Here is a 16,396-nt window from a genome sequence, read left to right on the forward strand (position 1 = left end):
CTGACCTAAGTCATTTTTTTGATTTGATTTATATGAGGTTATCATAATCTTGTGGTTTAGATCATGAGTCTGACAAGTTAATTTAAGTTGATTTATGGTGTTTTTTACGTCATTTTTTTATTGATTTGTTTTCCAGTTTCATACTTCAACAATTGATTGAGAATTAAACTTTATAATTTTTTTTAATTTATTTTTTGTGAGATTATTACAGTCTCAGGAACTAGGATATGAACGTTGTAGATTAACTCATATTTTTTTAAAATTTTATTATTTAGTATTAAGTCGACTGAGAACTTAACTTTATAATTTGTCTTGATTTGCTTTATAGAGGGTTATCATGATTTTATAATTGAAGTTGTGAAATTGACATGTTAACCCAAATTGATCCGAATCAATCTTATATAATGCCATATTAATATTTTTGAAAAAAAATACCGCCTTAAACTTTTTTTAAAATCAAATTATATTTTTATCTGCTATTAAAGTTGTATTTAAACCTATTAATTTATCTAAGTTACATTCAAATATTCCAATAACCGTGTCACTTCCTAATCCAATTCACTGTATAATTCCGAGAAAAATAAAAAAATAAAATGGAATGGTCCACTAATTAACCCAACTCACTAACTAACACTGTTAAAAGAAAAAAAAGAGAAAAAAACTCGCTTTCCCATATCTGCCCTCATCACGCGCCTTAACAGACAAACTCCACTCGCGCTAGGACGAAACTCAAGTCCTAACCGAAACACACACTTGTCATTTCTTCCTAAAAAGCTCCCCTCAAAAACCCAAATCCATCTCCTTTAAAACACTCATTGTTCGTGGAATTTATTGTTCATGGAATTTAACTAAAAACTCACAAAATCTCACCATTTCGAGCTCTGATCTTGCATAGGTAATGGTTCCCCAGCTTCCAATACGTTATTTTCTTAGCGTTCACTCTGACTTAATTCTTTACAATTTTTTTCACATGCACCATAAATGTGTTATCATTTTGGTGTTTGATTTGGTTTTGGTGTTTACTAGTGTTTTTTTTTTTTAAATATTAATCCCAGAGTTTCTTTTCACTGATCTGCTGATTATCCATGTTTTATGTTTTATTCACGGTGATTGAGATACAGTTGTTATAGATTCCGTGTCCTTAAAAAACTGTTTTAGCCTGCGTTGTTTTATCCCGAGCTCTGTTTGGTTCCTGGGAAAGTTTATGTATAAGAGAAAATTGTTTGGAATTTAAGGAAATAAAATGCACTTTGCCATTTTTTTTCCTGTCTGTATCTAATTTTTAGTGCTTTAATTTATTTTGTTTTTTTTCACATTTTTTTCCCTGTTAAGCAAACGGAGTTTAATTACTAGTAATTTCTGTGATTATTTGACTTCTACAATTTTTTATTAAAAGTTATTTGACAAATTGACATCTAGCCATATGTTGTCTTGCATGTATAATTTTTTTTTTCACTCATTTTACATTTGGGCTTTTGAATTTCTGCTTGGGCATATGTTGATGATATTTATGATATCGTTATGTATCTTTGTCCAGCTTTCTGCTGTTAAGAGTAAGAAAAAGATTCTATTCACATCATGGGTATTTCTTAACATTTCCTTGCACCCCAGGTACTCCTTTGATACATCCAAGTGCGAAGCTCAATGGATCACAGTTCAGACGAGGACATTGATGCAAGCGGATCTGATTCTGAAATGGATGAGTATGAAAATGAAGCATATGAAGAACTGAAGGACGGGAAGCTCCGAGTGAAAATTTCTGATGAGACTTTTGCTTGCCCCTTCTGCCCCCAGAAGAAAAGGCAAGCTTGCCTTTACAAGGACCTCTTGCAGCATGCTTCGGGGGTAGGCAAGAGTAGGTCACAGAAAAGAAGTACCAAGGAGAAGGCTAATCACCTGGCACTGGTGAAGTATTTGGAAAAGGATTTAACAGCTGCAGGCAGAACATCAAAACCTGTGGGTGAGACTGATCCTCACAGTGATTGTAGCCATGTGGAGAAAATGGATGTAAGCCAATCTGAAATGGATAACTGTGAAGATAAATCTTATGAAGAACTGAAGAATGGAAACCATCAAGTGAAAATTTCAGATGAGACTTTTACTTGTCCGTACTGCCCCACCAAGAAGAGAAAGCGTGATTACGTATACCAGGACCTCCTCCAGCATGCTAATGGGGTGGGAAAGAGTTTGTCAGAGAAAAGGACTGCCAAGGAGAAGGCTGATCACCTCGCATTAGTTAAGTACTTGGAAAAGGATCTAGCAGCTGCAGGCAGTTCATCAAAACCAGCAGGCAAGACTGAAAATCTTAGTAGTTGCAGTCAGAACGACAAGTTTGTGTGGCCCTGGACAGGTATTGCGGTTAACCTACCTACTAGGAGGGCTGAGGATGGGCGATTTGTTGGAGAAAGTGGGTCTAAATTCAGGGATGAGTTGAAAAGTAGAGGGTTTAACCCGACAAGAGTTCATCCTCTGTGGAATTTTCGTGGTCATTCAGGAACTGCCGTTGTGGAATTCAACAAAGACTGGCCTGGTTTGCACAATGCCATTTCATTTGAAAAGGCTTATGAGGCAGATCAACAAGGGAAAAAGGAATGGTTTGCTAGTAGTGGGGAAAAATCTGGTATCTATTGTTGGGTTGCACGTGCTGATGATTATAATTCGAACAATATTATTGGAGAACACCTAAGAAAAATTGGTGACGTTAGAACAATTTCTGATCTCATAGAGGAAGAAGCCCGAAAACAGGACAAGCTTGTATTCAATCTCACCAATGTTATTGAGACCAAGAATAGGTACTTGAAAGAGATGGAGTTGAGATGTTCAGAGACTTCAGCCTCCCTCAACAAGTTGGTTCAAGAAAAAGAGAAGCTTCTTCATGCTTATAATGAAGGTGTGTTCTGTTATACCACTTAAGGCAATATTTTCTCTACTTTGTAAAAAGTATACAACTTTTTCTTGAGTAATAATTTAGGTTTTAAGCTGTTATACTCGTTCATGTGCACAATCCGCAGGAAATAGTTGCTTATTTCTTTCTGGTACCATGCTGCTGTATACAAATTGATTCATGCTGCATGCATATGATCATTTGCAGAGATAAGAAAAATTCAAACGGGTGCAAGGGATCACTTTCAGAAGATATTGAATGACCATGAAAAGATTAAGTTGCAACTAGAATCTCACAAAAAAGAGCTTGAGATGCGTGGATCAGAATTGGAGAAGCGTGAAGCCAAAAATGAAAGTGACAGACGAAGTCTTTCTGAAGAGATTGAAAAGGTGCGCTCCTTGGAGCTTGAGTGGAATGACTCTTGTATGCATATTCTCATGTTCTGGCATGAACATTGAAGAGGTGAAACCAATAACTTAAAATCATAAATAGGAGAAAATAGAAGGTAAATGGTGTCAACTATTAATTATTGCGGACCTGATTTCATCGTTTTGTTGAAGAGGAAGAGCATATAAAATGATCAATCTTGCTTACACTGCATTCTGTTAATGATATTATCAGAGCTTGAATAGAAAAACATGTTGTCACAGACAACAAAAGTCGTGGCCCCACCAAAGAATTTGAAAACTAATCTCTTTTTATACTAGAGTTCACTTCAACCTGTTACTTCACATACAGTTTTCTTTAGTGCTGATTGATTGAAGCATCCTCGCTGTTTTCTAAATGATTTTGTGTGCTTTGGAGTTGGAGGTGATTATATCCTTTTTCCTCAAGGGGTCATATTTTTGGGATTCCATGGTTCTATCCATTGTCTCTGTTCAATAAATGCTTTAGAGAAAAATAAATCTTTTCCTTTCCACTCACAAGGTATGATTTTCAAACGATTGTTTTCTGCAACTCTACTAGATGGACCCTGTGCATAGTGTTTCCCTATCTCTTGTTTGTTCGAGGGGCATTTCTGATTATGTTAATGTACTTGGATCCCTAGCTTAATAGTCCAAATGTATTATGCATTCTCCGGTGTAATTTATTACAATAGGCTGTTTCGCACAATAACTATATTTGTTATTTTAGCATCAGTTGAAGTGTTTCTTATGATATTATCTGCTCAAATATTCAACAAGTTTGCCATGTCTGCCTATTTTTTTGTTATTTCAGAATGCAGTTAGAAACAGCTCACTTGAGTTAGCTGCTTTGGAGCAACAAAAGGCTGATGAGGATGTCTTAAAACTAGCTGAAGATCAGAAGGTTGGTTTATTCTTTTGCGTACTTTAATAAATAGCAGAGCATACCTTTATCAATGTTGATAACACGACATGTTGAAGTTATGTCTTTGATTTTTGATGCCATTCAGAGACAAAAAGAGGAACTTCACAATAGAATCATTAGATTGGAAAAGCAACTGGATGCAAAACAAGCACTGGAGTTGGAAATAGAGCGGCTCAGAGGGGCATTAAATGTGATGAAGCACATGGAGGATGATGGTGATGTAGAAGTTCTGAGAAAGATGGATGCGATAATAAAGAATTTGAGAGAAAAGGAAGGAGAACTCAATGATTTAGAAGCTCTTAACCAAACTCTTATTGTAAGGGAACGCAAGAGCAATGACGAGCTTCAGGATGCCCGCAAAGAACTAATTAATGTTAGTAGTTTCTACTCTTCCAAGTTTACTTATGTCCATGACTTTTCATTCTTAACTGAGAAGACAAGCTATTTTCACAATCATACATCTAGGAATATTTTGTTCTCAGCTGTGACAACATAATTTGGTGTGGTCCATATTCCATTTCATTATGATGACGCTACTCAACCCATATAGTTGTTTAGGGGACTGTAGATGATGAAATATCCTGGGATGGAATGGAATGGTCAAGAATATTCTTGTCTTCCCTCATGTGGTTGGTAGTGCTAAAAATCCATGATGATGATGAGTTGTTTAATTATCAATTAAGGATTGGAACCCTTTGGTTGCTGGCATTGGTTCTTTTCTTTCTAATTTGATTTGTTTCAGTTAATATCGAACTTCATCATCTGACAATGCAAAATGTTACTCATTATGAGCAATTTCTATTTTCCAGCATGTTGAGTACACAATTCTACTCATTATTTAAATGCCTAGCGAATATTTTTTGAAGCTCTCATTCATTGTACTTGTTCCTATCTCTTGGTTGTTAGATATAACCAACCCCCTTTTTGGCAGGGCTTGAAAGAAATATCAAATCGAGCTCATATTGGTGTAAAGAGAATGGGAGAACTTGACAGTAAACCATTCCTTGAAGCAATGAAGAGAAAATATAACAATGAAGAAGCAGAGGATAGAGCTTCAGAAATTTGCTCATTGTGGGAGGAATATCTTAAAGATCCAGATTGGCATCCTTTCAAAGTTGTTATGGTTGATGGGAAACATCAGGTGTGTCTTCCTAATTGGCATTTATTTGTGCTACATATTGAGCAGTGTTGCATATTTCGATGCATTTTATGTTTCCAATGCAAGAAACAAGCTTGGCAAGCATGGTAGGATATATTTCTTGTGGGCCTACAGTTTTCATTCTCTACAACTTGGCACAATTTCCCTTTTGTATACTTCTATATAGTGAGCTAGGACTAATCTAATTTCAGCAATTGAGTTTCCTCTTTGTTGAACAGATTTTCTCTCAATGTGGTCTCGTTTCAGAATTTTCTTCTGAATTTTTCCTTCACCATCTATGACGAGCTTGCACTTTTCTTGAATGGTGTATGAATATCTGCTTTCTGTCTTAAAAGTAAGCGGCCATGTCAATGTGTTAATCGGGTCAATTTGATTTGTCAAACTATTTTAAATATCAAGAAATCCAAGAGATGCTAAAAAGTTTCCTTGTAGTATTTACATTTGAAGAATTGAATTTGTGTACTAATAATTTTATTCTGATATTTTCTATTTTCTCTCTCATTGTGATTTTTCCCATCCCTTCGCCAAGCATGCTGCACCTTGATTGTTGCTTCCTTTCACAATGAATGGCTAAATTTTAATTGTTGGTTCAGGAAATAATTGATGAAGAAGATGAAAAATTAAGCCGCCTGAGGGATGAGATGGGTGATGAAGCTTGCATGTCCGTGACGACATCCTTAATTCAGGTAAATGAATACAACCCCAGTGGCAGATATATAATCTCAGAGTTGTGGAACTACAAAGAAGGGAAAAAGGCTACCCTGGGAGAGGGAGTCTCATTTTTATTGAGCAGATGGAAAGCACTTAAGCGCAAGAGGGAAGGTTGAAGGTTGGTACATTCTGTTTCATGTTTCACTTCTGTCTCAACTGAATAATGTCCTTGTTGTCTCAACTCTCATGTTGATTGGAATGCATCTGAGGAAAAGAGGAAGCACTGGAATTTGGCATTTAGAGAATGAGATGTTTTTCAGAGCTCATCCTGCAGGAATGCTCACTGATTGAAAATCATCTATCTTTTTGTTAAAAAAAAAACTACAAGCAAAGATGTGGGTAACCATTTAAAAGGAATTCAAACCAGTTGTGCATGCCTGCATTTGTCTCAGTTATCTAGCTTTAATGATTAGGCACCCCTAAAGGTCATTAATAGGGTTTGAACGCAATGGTCATGATACTTTTTTCTTAGCTTCCTATTTTGGCATTAGTTTTATTCTAGAAACATTGTTGGAATGTACAGGAAAGAACTAATCAACTGCCGAGATGGAGCGACGAGCCCAAAACTGGAAGACCTGTTATCCGGCAACCAGGAAATAAATCAATCTGCCAAGTGATTGGCTGGTTTAAGGTACGAGATACCTATTCTGTGTAACATATTGAACTTGGTTTTCCGCTCTCATTGGATGTCTTGCTCAGAATAAACTGTCATGTGCTAGCATGCGGAATTGGTGTCGGACAATTTTCATAAAGATGTGGACTTAAGTTTGACCCTCCTGGTCTTCAAAAAGTAGAATGTGCATTTTCAGGTGTCCATTCCCACAGTGTTTGCTGTAAGGCATACTACACCTTACAGTTTTCTGAAGGTAGGATAATAGTAGTGGTCACATTCTTCTAACCTTGTATGTGCTTGTGAGTTTTGTTCCTGCAGATGCAGCAAAACAGCAGACATCCTTTGATTGCTGAAATTGTATTTTAAGAACTCTTTAATGGGCAATTATTTCTTAGCATAATGACCACGAGCAGTCATCTTTGCAAATTGTCTTTTCATCAATTTGGCCAATTTTAGAATGTTTGAATCATGATTTAGCTGAGATTATTCAAATTGAGTTTTACTTGTCATTTTATACATGAGATCAAACTTGGTCACGAGACAAGAACACGTGTAGGTGTATGCTTGAACCCAGAAATCTCTACAAAGGTAAATCTGGATAAATTACATGCAATTTCTCATTCTCTGTCAAATGCTTAAAGATTTCTTGTACTAAAAAAATTATAGGGGCAGCTGTAGTTGGTTGGGCCTGGGGTTTTGAATTACTTTTGTTTACAGTAAACGTGAACAAGTCCAAACTGTATATTACCTCTGGAATATTAGAGTTCAAAATGCTCGTCTACGGCTTCTATAGTTTAAAAATTTCCATGATCGATCTCGCTGCTTGCATAAATTTGCAATAATACCAGAGGTGTGAAACAGGGTTGGCCGGCCTCTAGACAGCACGAGCGCAGTACGATAGTTTGGCATTTTAAAATTTTTAATTTTTAATTAATTAATTTTTATGATTTTAGATTGAGTGTTGAAAATAAATTTAAAAAAATAAAAAAAATATTTTTTATGCACTCTTCCAGACAAACATGCGGACAGGTCTCGGGTTTACAGGCAAGTCAACTTCGGCATAACATAAATTTTACAAGAACAAAATTTGCTTATTTCAGTATACTCTCAAAGGAAATTACAAATGCACATTTAATTTATCAATAAATATGAGATAGTTAAGTTTTCTTAAAAAATTTTAATACAATTAATTAGAAAAAAAACTATATCATAGAATATCATGAAAGTAATGAGCATGAGCTAGCAGGTGGGCCAAAATGGCATGATACCATCTTATTATACGTAAAATGTTTTGTAAAATGATATGACAAATATGGATTGAATTGGCACGCAAAAGTCAAAACACGCTTTACACCTCCAAAAATTATTCTCCTGTTAAATAGAAAATTAATTAAAAAATAAATCTAAAATAGCTTGTGAAATAACTACAACCTTACTCACAGTTTATTGTGGATTTTAATATTACGTTGTGAGTTTCTCTTCTTTTCTTTTTGCATTAAGTTGATTTAGGGTTGAACTTTGTATTTTATTTTGGTTGGCTTGATATAGAGTTCTTGTAGTCTAAGAAAATAAATCTGACATTTATTCTATACTTGATTTGATAAAATAAAATTCAAATATAATAATTCAAAACAATATAAATTTTAGAAACCAAACTAAAATTTAAATAAAACTTCAACTTAATTTTAGCCAGATTAGGGACTAAAAAGGAAAAGTGAATGGTGTGGGGAAGGTCACCATGATGTGGTGGTGCATGTGCTTTCCTCCGAGATTTGAAGGGGTTTTTTATCCGTGCCGTTGAAATCATCTCATTTTTCAAATTGATTTATATCTATTTTGCCCATCCTTTGCATTTTAGTTTTTTATCTTTTAATTCATCTTTTTATTAAAATAACATATGTAATTAGTGCTAATTTAAGCTAAAAAATAAATTGTACTTTATACTCTATCAAAATACCAAACGCTATTAATACGTGCTCTACTGCATCTTTACACTCAGCTTGAACCAATCAGAATGTAGAAATTGTACTGGTTACTTTTTGCATAACTCTATTTGGATATTGATTGCCGAGCGATGCAGGAAATATTAGACGATAATGACGAAAAGTTGAAAGGGTTGAGAAATGAATATGGAGAAGTTGAACGCTATCTTAACAAATGCATTACTGGAATTGAACGAGTACGTACAATCCAATTAGTGGGAGGCATGCAGTCCCTGAAGTCTGGAACTTAAAGGGAAGGAAGGAGAGCCACCATGAAAGAAATCATTCAGTATGTGATCAAGCAAATGAAGAGTCATAAACGTAAAAGAAAGTACAGATGTTTTTACCTGTTCTTCTGTTGTAAGTATATACGTTTCAATTAACACTTCTAATTCTAAAGCACAATCTATTTTCTAGCTCATTGCAAATTAAGCTAATCGACAAGATTATCTTTTTAGATTCAAACAGTGAGACGATGGATTAGACTGTTTGCAGTTTCCTTTCTACTGCGGGTAGCCAAAATTATACTGGTTCCTTTCGGTAATCCATCACTAATTAGTCAAAGATAAATCGATACTGCTTGCAGGTGATGTTGCGAAAACTTCTTCTGCACAAAGGAAAGGGTAAAACGGCTATAGATGTGGTCGCTGCATTAGCTGCGTCTTTGTTGGCCATTGCATGGGCAGTCACTTCCAAAAAGACGCTATCTTTGCTGTGGATCATATCTAAGATATCGACAGAGGTAAAAAAAGGTTTTTACAGTTTGTTTCATGTATTGTCGATCAGCTAAAGCAGAAGGATTTGGGTACTAAAAAACAGCTTTGAAACTATCTAGATGTAGTCACACTTTTATATCTACAACCAGCTAAATCATCTGTATTCTAGTTGTGCTTCACATTTTCCTTCAGAATTCAGCATCGTAGACCCCAATGTAACCACGTTAGTCCCACGTGATGGGATCCTCATAGAAATCTGCTGAACAGATCGAGAAAGAAATTGGTCATGTATCTCGGTTATCATCTTCCCCGTTTTCTCGTAGGTTTTGACTGTGAGAATATGCTCATCTCACCTTTGGCACATGAAGACCAGTCTTCTAAATTAGGTTTTAGGTTAGCAATCCATAATCGGATGCATCTTGATGCATTTTTGATATAATTGATTGTTTTTTAAAATATTTTTATTTTAAAATATATTAAAATAATATTTTTTTTTTTTTTTTTTTTGATATAAGCATATCAAATCAACACAATTTAAAAATATATAAAAATTAATTTTTTTTTTTAAAAAAATTTCTTCGAAAGCCTCTGTTCCGTAATACCAATCAACACCAAATTCATGTAACCTCTCTTTTGATTGTAACTCAAGATTGTGAAGTGGGAAACAGTGCTTAGCAGCAAGCCTGATTTGTTTTGCCACCTGCTCGAGCCATGATCTGGGGCTGTTGTATATCGGTTGGTTCCTCATCCAAGAGTGGGAAGTCGGGCCAAAAGCCCATACAGCCTCAGTTATAAAACATAAACAGTGGGCTTTAAGCCTTGCGAAACCCTAGGGACCGGACCTGCAGCTATAAAAAACTGAAAAAAGAGAAATGCCTATCCCATCTCACACCATTTCTCATCTCCAGCAGCCACCAAAAGCAACTGTAGCAAAACCCTAGGGTTAAGAAAACAAATTTTTTTTGAATCGACAGGTCTATTTATAAGCATATATGGGTTATGATTATAATGAGAGAGGGCTTAAGTGGGATCTTCAACAAAACCCATTCGGATTTGAAGGTTAAAAAAAGATGGAAATAGCTAAGCACAAAAGAAGAAGAAACCGCTACTCTGAGAGTCAGGCTTTGGTTTCTCTTCAGTTTATTTCCTCTTTTTTAGCCATTCTTTCTTTCTGGGTTTTCCACAATGACAGACCTTTTAATTTTTACACTTGATATGAGCCCGCATGTCAAATTTGTATTATATTTTAGCTTTTGCATTGATTTGATTTTTTTACAAGACTTTTTTTTTATATAGGCATGTGTTGTTTCTGTTATGGGGAAGCATTTTTTGTTTAGTTTTCTCATTTAACAACCGTGCAATAGAGAAAGCCTTGTTACTTCACTTTCTTTTCAAGAGCAGAAAATTTTGCTTTTTGGAAGCTGGTGAGGTAATTAGGCAGCGGCCAGACAACCGTAGGGATGATTCCACAGATGACGGGCTGTTAATCCCGCTTTGTCTACTGATTCCATCTCACATTTCTTACATTGATGGTTTTAATGTTGGTTAATTGCCGGGAGCCCCTAAATCCATACAACCGAAGATATTAATTAAATCCGAGTAGATGCGGATGAAATACTGGTTTTGTTTCTAGATTTTTTCTTTCTTTTTTGGTTTTTTAGAATCTAATTATTTTTTGATCGCATGTAGTAAGATTTATGATAAAACATGGGTGAAATATTACACCTTAAAAGATTTTGCTGATAAAAGGTTGTTTCTGAAGGGCCATGTTGTTGCCTACATGGCCTTTTTTGCATCTTGAAGGCATACCATATGCACAGTATGATTGACACAACTAAATTTCTTTCATTGAGAGAATTTGGAGAGACGCTTACCTCAATTCGTTTGAGTATTATGTTTTTATGCACATAGCTTGTATAGACGATATGAATTGGAGTTTCTATGCTGGAGACAGCAAAATGAATCTAGTTGAGCTTTTTCCTGAATTTTATTACGTACATGGTTATGGGCATCCGCTACATTAGGTTTGTATTGTGTCGCCGCTTGGTTCATAAATTCTTTATGATAGGCATTGTCCAACACTATTGAAAACTAGAGGTCCGTTGCCTCCAAATCCAACTTTAAGATTAAGAATTCGAGGCAGAGCAAAAGCCCTTGCAACAGTCGAAATGATACTAGAAGAAACTTTGGTCGAGAATTTAAGAAACATTTGAAGGTTTCCCCAACAAATGGACGTTTCTTGGACATATAAAGGACGATGTTGCTGCATGCAATTCCTGGACAAAACTGCTTCATACATCAAGAAATACCAGTATATATGCATTGCTGTTTTGCGTAACAGGAAGCTCCCTGTGAAATCTAAGCGAGTTCATTCGATCATTCCTTATTTGAACTATGCTTGTAATTTTCGTTGTGATTTGTGAACCTGAAAGTCTTTCTTTGTCTGTAATCCTGAGGCTTGCTCTATCAGTGACAATATGCGAAAACGTTATTGTTTTAATATTGAGCTAAGGTGAGGAACCTCCATCGTGGTTCAATTTTTTTAATTGAGTTGACTCGTAATTCCACTACAAGAGTCCAAATCTGGTTGCTCCATTGGCTAAGCTAAATTTCCCATTAACGACTCCCACCTTCTTCAAGAAAAATCCCACTCCGACATGGACAGACTAAAATGACGGATATGGGCGCTCCTACATGCGAACGAAGGTCAAGAAAGAGGCAAACAGGGGGCTCGGAATTAGCCAGGGAAAATGCAACAGTAACGCAAAAGATTCACAACTGCTACATAAATTGCTTACACATAGGCTTACCTTCAAACAAAAGTGAAAATGGAATGGGCTCTCCTGGAAAGTGGAAGCTAAGGTAAAGAAGGATTCATTATAAATTTGTAGCTGGGTTTGTAGCATCTTGCAAACGTGGATCTTACTTGTTAAATTCATCTACGAAAAACTCGAAACCTTTGGAAAAAAGAAGTGGGTTAAATCTGTTAGGCCTGCTTATTTGATGATCAGGGCTGTGTACTAACAACAAGAACAAGAAGATTAATCTTGGGCCACTTTATAACACCCCAGCTGTCTTTATCCATTTTGTTATCACAGTAAATGGCGTCCCATTCTTTATGGTTTCTTTTTTTACTTTCTCGTATTCGCGCGAAGACTGAAGACAGACATCAGTGCAAGATAATATTATTAACCAGAATAGAATCTTTGACTTGTTTGTCACCTCACCCATCACCACCGAAGGAAAGAAATCATTCATGTTTTTACCATCCTTCGAGATCCTTCGAGGCTAGAGCCAGCTTTGCCCCCCCCCCCCCCTTGTAGTCTTGCATTTTTTTCTTCTCAAATTCAAACAGTTTCGTTCTCCTTAATGCGGTTTCAAACTTTCAATAAGAATAACTTTCTCCGCTCACCCCAAAATCGTTAAAAAAGCAAAATTGATGTTTACTATTTGGGAATTGCAATTGGCACAGCCCCGTCACTTTTTTCTCACAATCAAATGACTAAACTAACCTCTTCTATCTTTTTGACCTTTTATCATCAACTTATTAAATGCGTTGAACGCCGTCGGGGGAGTGTGTTTATTTTATCAAGGCTGTCCCTTTATACATTATTTTAATCGAAAAGAGTAGCACAATGTCTTCCTGCAGATGCAAAGACAAGTCTGTACAGCCTGAGAAGAAAGACTTCGTCGAGATAATTTCTACAGATTTTTTATTCTGGGAAATAAGAGGTTAATAGTTTCACATCCGAAGCCACAACGATTGATTATTGATGACTACAATTCAAAGTGACAGCCAATTGAATCGAAAAGGAAAAAATGAGAGTCCCAAATCACGGCGATCCACCAAAAAATCCAAGGATAAGCTATAGTCTTTCAAAGAAAGAAGTAGACTTTAAATTCTTATCGTCAACTGTGACCATCTTTTTATGGAATAGTTTCAGCTTGACCTGGTTGATATACTACAACTGTGATCAATAACCACAGGTTCTAATTTTTTCTTTTGACATCATTTTCTCAGCAACCAAAGGGAAAGCAAAGCGAAGATAATGATTCTTTTTGCTCTCTCACATAAAGCGTAGGACAGGTATCTAACTTTTTAGTAATAGATTATTACTTCAGAACTCAGAAGGTCAAATATACTCATTTTGTCAGATAAAAAAAAAGGGGGAGAAATCTGTGCTCATCATAGACAGGAAGGCTGTGCCAATAGCCATTCCCTTGATATTTTAGAACATCAAATTACTTTTTATCAAATGAGCTCAATTGCGTGCCGCAACTTTTATCGACTGTTGCAGGAAATGTATCAGCTCAAAACAAACCATATTATAAAATTTGAACGTCTAAGATCACTTTCGGAAGACAAAGAAACAAGATTCTTGTATGTGTATATATAGATATAAATTTATCACATGGTAAACAAAAGCAGCGGGCTACATTCATCCTTGCAGCCACCTCGGCTTCCGACCTTACTACATTCACTTTTTTACCCTTTTTTTTACCCATTAACAAAACAACCACCCTTTAAAAAAAAAAAGTAAAAAACTCTCCCTTTCACCGCCACCACCGACTCGCTTTTCTCATTTCCACCTTTTTCACCTGGGAAAGAAAAGGCACGGGAAAAAAAACGCAAAATATCAAGAGGGAAATTTAAATTAAACCAGTTTAAACCCTAAAATTCTTTCCAACGAAAGTTTGACTGAATTGCCAGTTTGAAGGAACAACGTTCCATGAAGTAGAGGTGCGTCTATCACTGCCGGTGACCCTGAAAGATAATGACTGACCAACCAAAACTGAGTTTGACTGCCAGTTTTGACCCCAGTTTCGACTCATGCTCATCCATCCAGTCTTTGATCCCTTCACGCTCACTTTCACAATATCTCCTGCACCTGCAACGTTGGTGATCAAAACCAAGTTGAAGTAACGGTGACCGTTGATTTGGAACCTGATCCCCCCTCGTTTTCTACACGGCACCCTATAAAAGAAACAGATGGCATTTTAGTAATTTGGAGGTGGGGACGAAGTAGATATTCTATCTGATGATTCTGATCTCTTCAGAAAATACTGTTGATCAGTAGTTTCAGAAGATTGTACGCTTAGAAATCTTGAAAGACCAGTCATTCTATACTAGCATAGGAAATCATGCAATCACATTTTATAGTCTAGAGTCCAGACAGATTTATTCGTACTAAACTGAACTGATAAATAGGTTGTATGTTTACCGGCGGTAAGAGACAGGAACGATGCCAGCACGGTACTCAGCGATCTTGAGGAACACAGGCATAGCAAGATCGAAGTGAGGACGAGGAGGATTGCACCAACCACCATTGTCACTGGGTAATGCATAATTAGGAGGGCAAAAGTTTGTTGCTGTGATTAAAATTGACGGGCTACCAGAGTGGCACCATTGTGGGTCATTACCGCACTTTATTTCAAAGCAAGCACCACAACTAAGGCCATTGTTGAACAGGGCTGTGCTTAATGCTGCGGTATTCACGCCATAGCCTTGGCTGTACAAGTTGCCGTACCCACAAGCACCGCCTGAACACAAGAAATAAGATCAATTAATTTCCTTATGTGGGATTTAGACTTTTGGTTTTTGAATACTTAAAATGGAATTTTAATATTTATTTGCAATGCGTGGTATTGGCGTGTGCTAATTGCGTTTAAATGCCTTTGAAATCTGATTTTGGTTAAAACAGAGTTCAGTGCTGTTAAAAAGCAGGGAAAGGTCTGGGCGTGCTCTGTGTTTATGGTTCTGTCATGGGAAATGCAAGAAGAAAACATGGGAGGGGTTATACAAAATGTAGAAACAACTCATGAACATATCAAAAATTCAAGAAGCTAACTACTTAGCATGAACGGTTCAAGATGACAGTACCCATAGTCCCAGAGGCGTCACTGCCACCGTAAAAAGTAGCATGGGCGCTCTGCCAGGCTCCTCCAGTGTAAACACCAGGAATTCTTGCCTCGACAAGAGTCAAAAACAGCACCAAAGACGCAACACAAATGGTAGCCCTAATAGCCATTGCTTCCACCTGTCGCTAGACTATGAAGAGGCTTCTAGAGATGGGGATCTGGGACAGGGGGGAGTGTGAGGAGAAGGCGGGGAGTGGACGGCTATTTATGGAGGCAAAAAGCATGCATTGTCAAAAAAGAGAAACCAAATTATAATCACCGTTAATTCGTGCTTGGTTTGGCATCAAGTTGATTAAGCCAAATTGCCTCCCCTGGCGGTAACCCTTTTCAACGTCCATCAAATTTCTACTACTTTAGTTTGTTTACAAAAACACCCTCGTGGTATTTTGGTTGAAAACGGTAAGGGCATTTGGTGGGGTGCCGATGAAGGACACGAGACTCAAGAGGATCAACCATCAAGGCTGGTATGAAACCGCTTTGCTTCATTTCAAATTTGTGCAATTGATTACAGTTTTGTCTAAAAATTGCTAACTTTATTGTCTTTTTCTGACTTCTGATTTTTCCCTCCATTGAAATTTCGGACTGAAGGGATTGATGGGCTTGAATCTGGAGGGAATAGTGGGGCTACAAGCTTTTACGGATCATAGAATGTAACATGATACTTCAGATAACGCGCGTGCTGCTTTAGACTACAAATCAAGCGTGTAGTGTGGAAACTATGCAAACGCTACTTTTAAGTACTGTGTATAGTATAGAAATCTCGAAAAAAAAATTACGTGTGAAGTTGAAGAACGTTGCATTAGGAATCATGTAAGATTACTTTTAAGTAGTGTTTTTGGATTCACGTTGAAAGCTAAAGCTCTGCTCATTTGTTAATCATGCAAGAGCTTGATGTGAAAATGACCCGTAAACAGCCGTGTGAAGTTGAAGAACGTTGCATTAGGAATCGTAAGCGCAGAATTTGAAGGGCTGGTGCAAGCCATCGTGTTCTCTATTTATCATGAATACAAGGGATACCATAAAAAGCAATTAAAACTAGTCAAGAGTGACGAGAGAAAGGGAAGCGGTTCCTTCTTTTCTCTA

General features: G+C 36.7%; 2 protein-coding genes and 1 non-coding gene across 4 annotated transcripts; 2 read left to right on the top strand and 1 right to left on the bottom strand.

Annotated features, from left to right (window-relative positions):
- The first annotated feature begins 730 nt into the window (after window positions 1-730).
- Window positions 731-7,096, top strand: LOC133697179 (protein INVOLVED IN DE NOVO 2). 2 transcript variants are annotated; one of them, XM_062119582.1, is made up of 8 exons: window positions 732-895; window positions 1,612-2,890; window positions 3,092-3,273; window positions 4,103-4,192; window positions 4,299-4,586; window positions 5,145-5,354; window positions 5,966-6,201; window positions 6,607-7,096. In XM_062119582.1, the coding sequence occupies exons 2-7, from the start codon at window positions 1,645-1,647 to the stop codon at window positions 6,197-6,199; spliced, it is 2,250 nt and encodes a 749-aa protein (XP_061975566.1). In that variant the 5' UTR covers window positions 732-895; window positions 1,612-1,644; the 3' UTR covers window positions 6,200-6,201; window positions 6,607-7,096. The 2 variants fall into 2 exon arrangements, with proteins under 2 accessions (XP_061975567.1, XP_061975566.1); XM_062119583.1 differs by lacking the exon at window positions 6,607-7,096 and having other exon boundaries at window positions 731-895; window positions 5,966-6,202.
- Window positions 7,097-10,772: 3,676 nt separating this feature from the next.
- LOC133698087 (small nucleolar RNA snoR143) lies at window positions 10,773-10,914 on the top strand. The gene has a single exon (XR_009843011.1). It is a non-coding gene; the product is annotated as a small nucleolar RNA snoR143 (small nucleolar RNA).
- A 2,833-nt stretch (window positions 10,915-13,747) lies between these two features.
- On the bottom strand, window positions 13,748-15,512 carry LOC133696373 (expansin-A4). The gene is made up of 3 exons (XM_062118550.1): window positions 15,276-15,512; window positions 14,617-14,935; window positions 13,748-14,369 (listed from the first exon to the last, which is right to left on the bottom strand). The coding sequence occupies exons 1-3, from the start codon at window positions 15,421-15,423 to the stop codon at window positions 14,060-14,062; spliced, it is 777 nt and encodes a 258-aa protein (XP_061974534.1). The 5' UTR covers window positions 15,424-15,512; the 3' UTR covers window positions 13,748-14,059.
- Window positions 15,513-16,396: the final 884 nt, after the last annotated feature.

Source organism: Populus nigra, chromosome 6 (genome assembly GCF_951802175.1).
Source record: "Populus nigra chromosome 6, ddPopNigr1.1, whole genome shotgun sequence".
Classification (NCBI taxonomy): Eukaryota; Viridiplantae; Streptophyta; class Magnoliopsida; order Malpighiales; family Salicaceae; genus Populus; species Populus nigra.

Bases quoted from the DNA above. Each gene is read 5' to 3' on its own strand.
- LOC133697179 (XM_062119583.1), top strand. From the start codon at position 1,645: ATGGATCACAGTTCAGACGAGGACATTGATGCAAGCGGATCTGATTCT. The intron at 2,891-3,091 runs GTGTGTTCTGTT...GATCATTTGCAG, and splicing joins TCTTCATGCTTATAATGAAG to AGATAAGAAAAATTCAAACG. The intron at 4,193-4,298 runs GTTGGTTTATTC...GATGCCATTCAG, and splicing joins AACTAGCTGAAGATCAGAAG to AGACAAAAAGAGGAACTTCA.
- LOC133696373 (XM_062118550.1), bottom strand. From the start codon at position 15,423: ATGGCTATTAGGGCTACCATTTGTGTTGCGTCTTTGGTGCTGTTTTTG. The intron at 14,936-15,275 runs GTACTGTCATCT...TCTTGTGTTCAG, and splicing joins TGACGCCTCTGGGACTATGG to GCGGTGCTTGTGGGTACGGC. The intron at 14,370-14,616 runs GTAAACATACAA...TTTCTTTTATAG, and splicing joins GTTCCTGTCTCTTACCGCCG to GGTGCCGTGTAGAAAACGAG.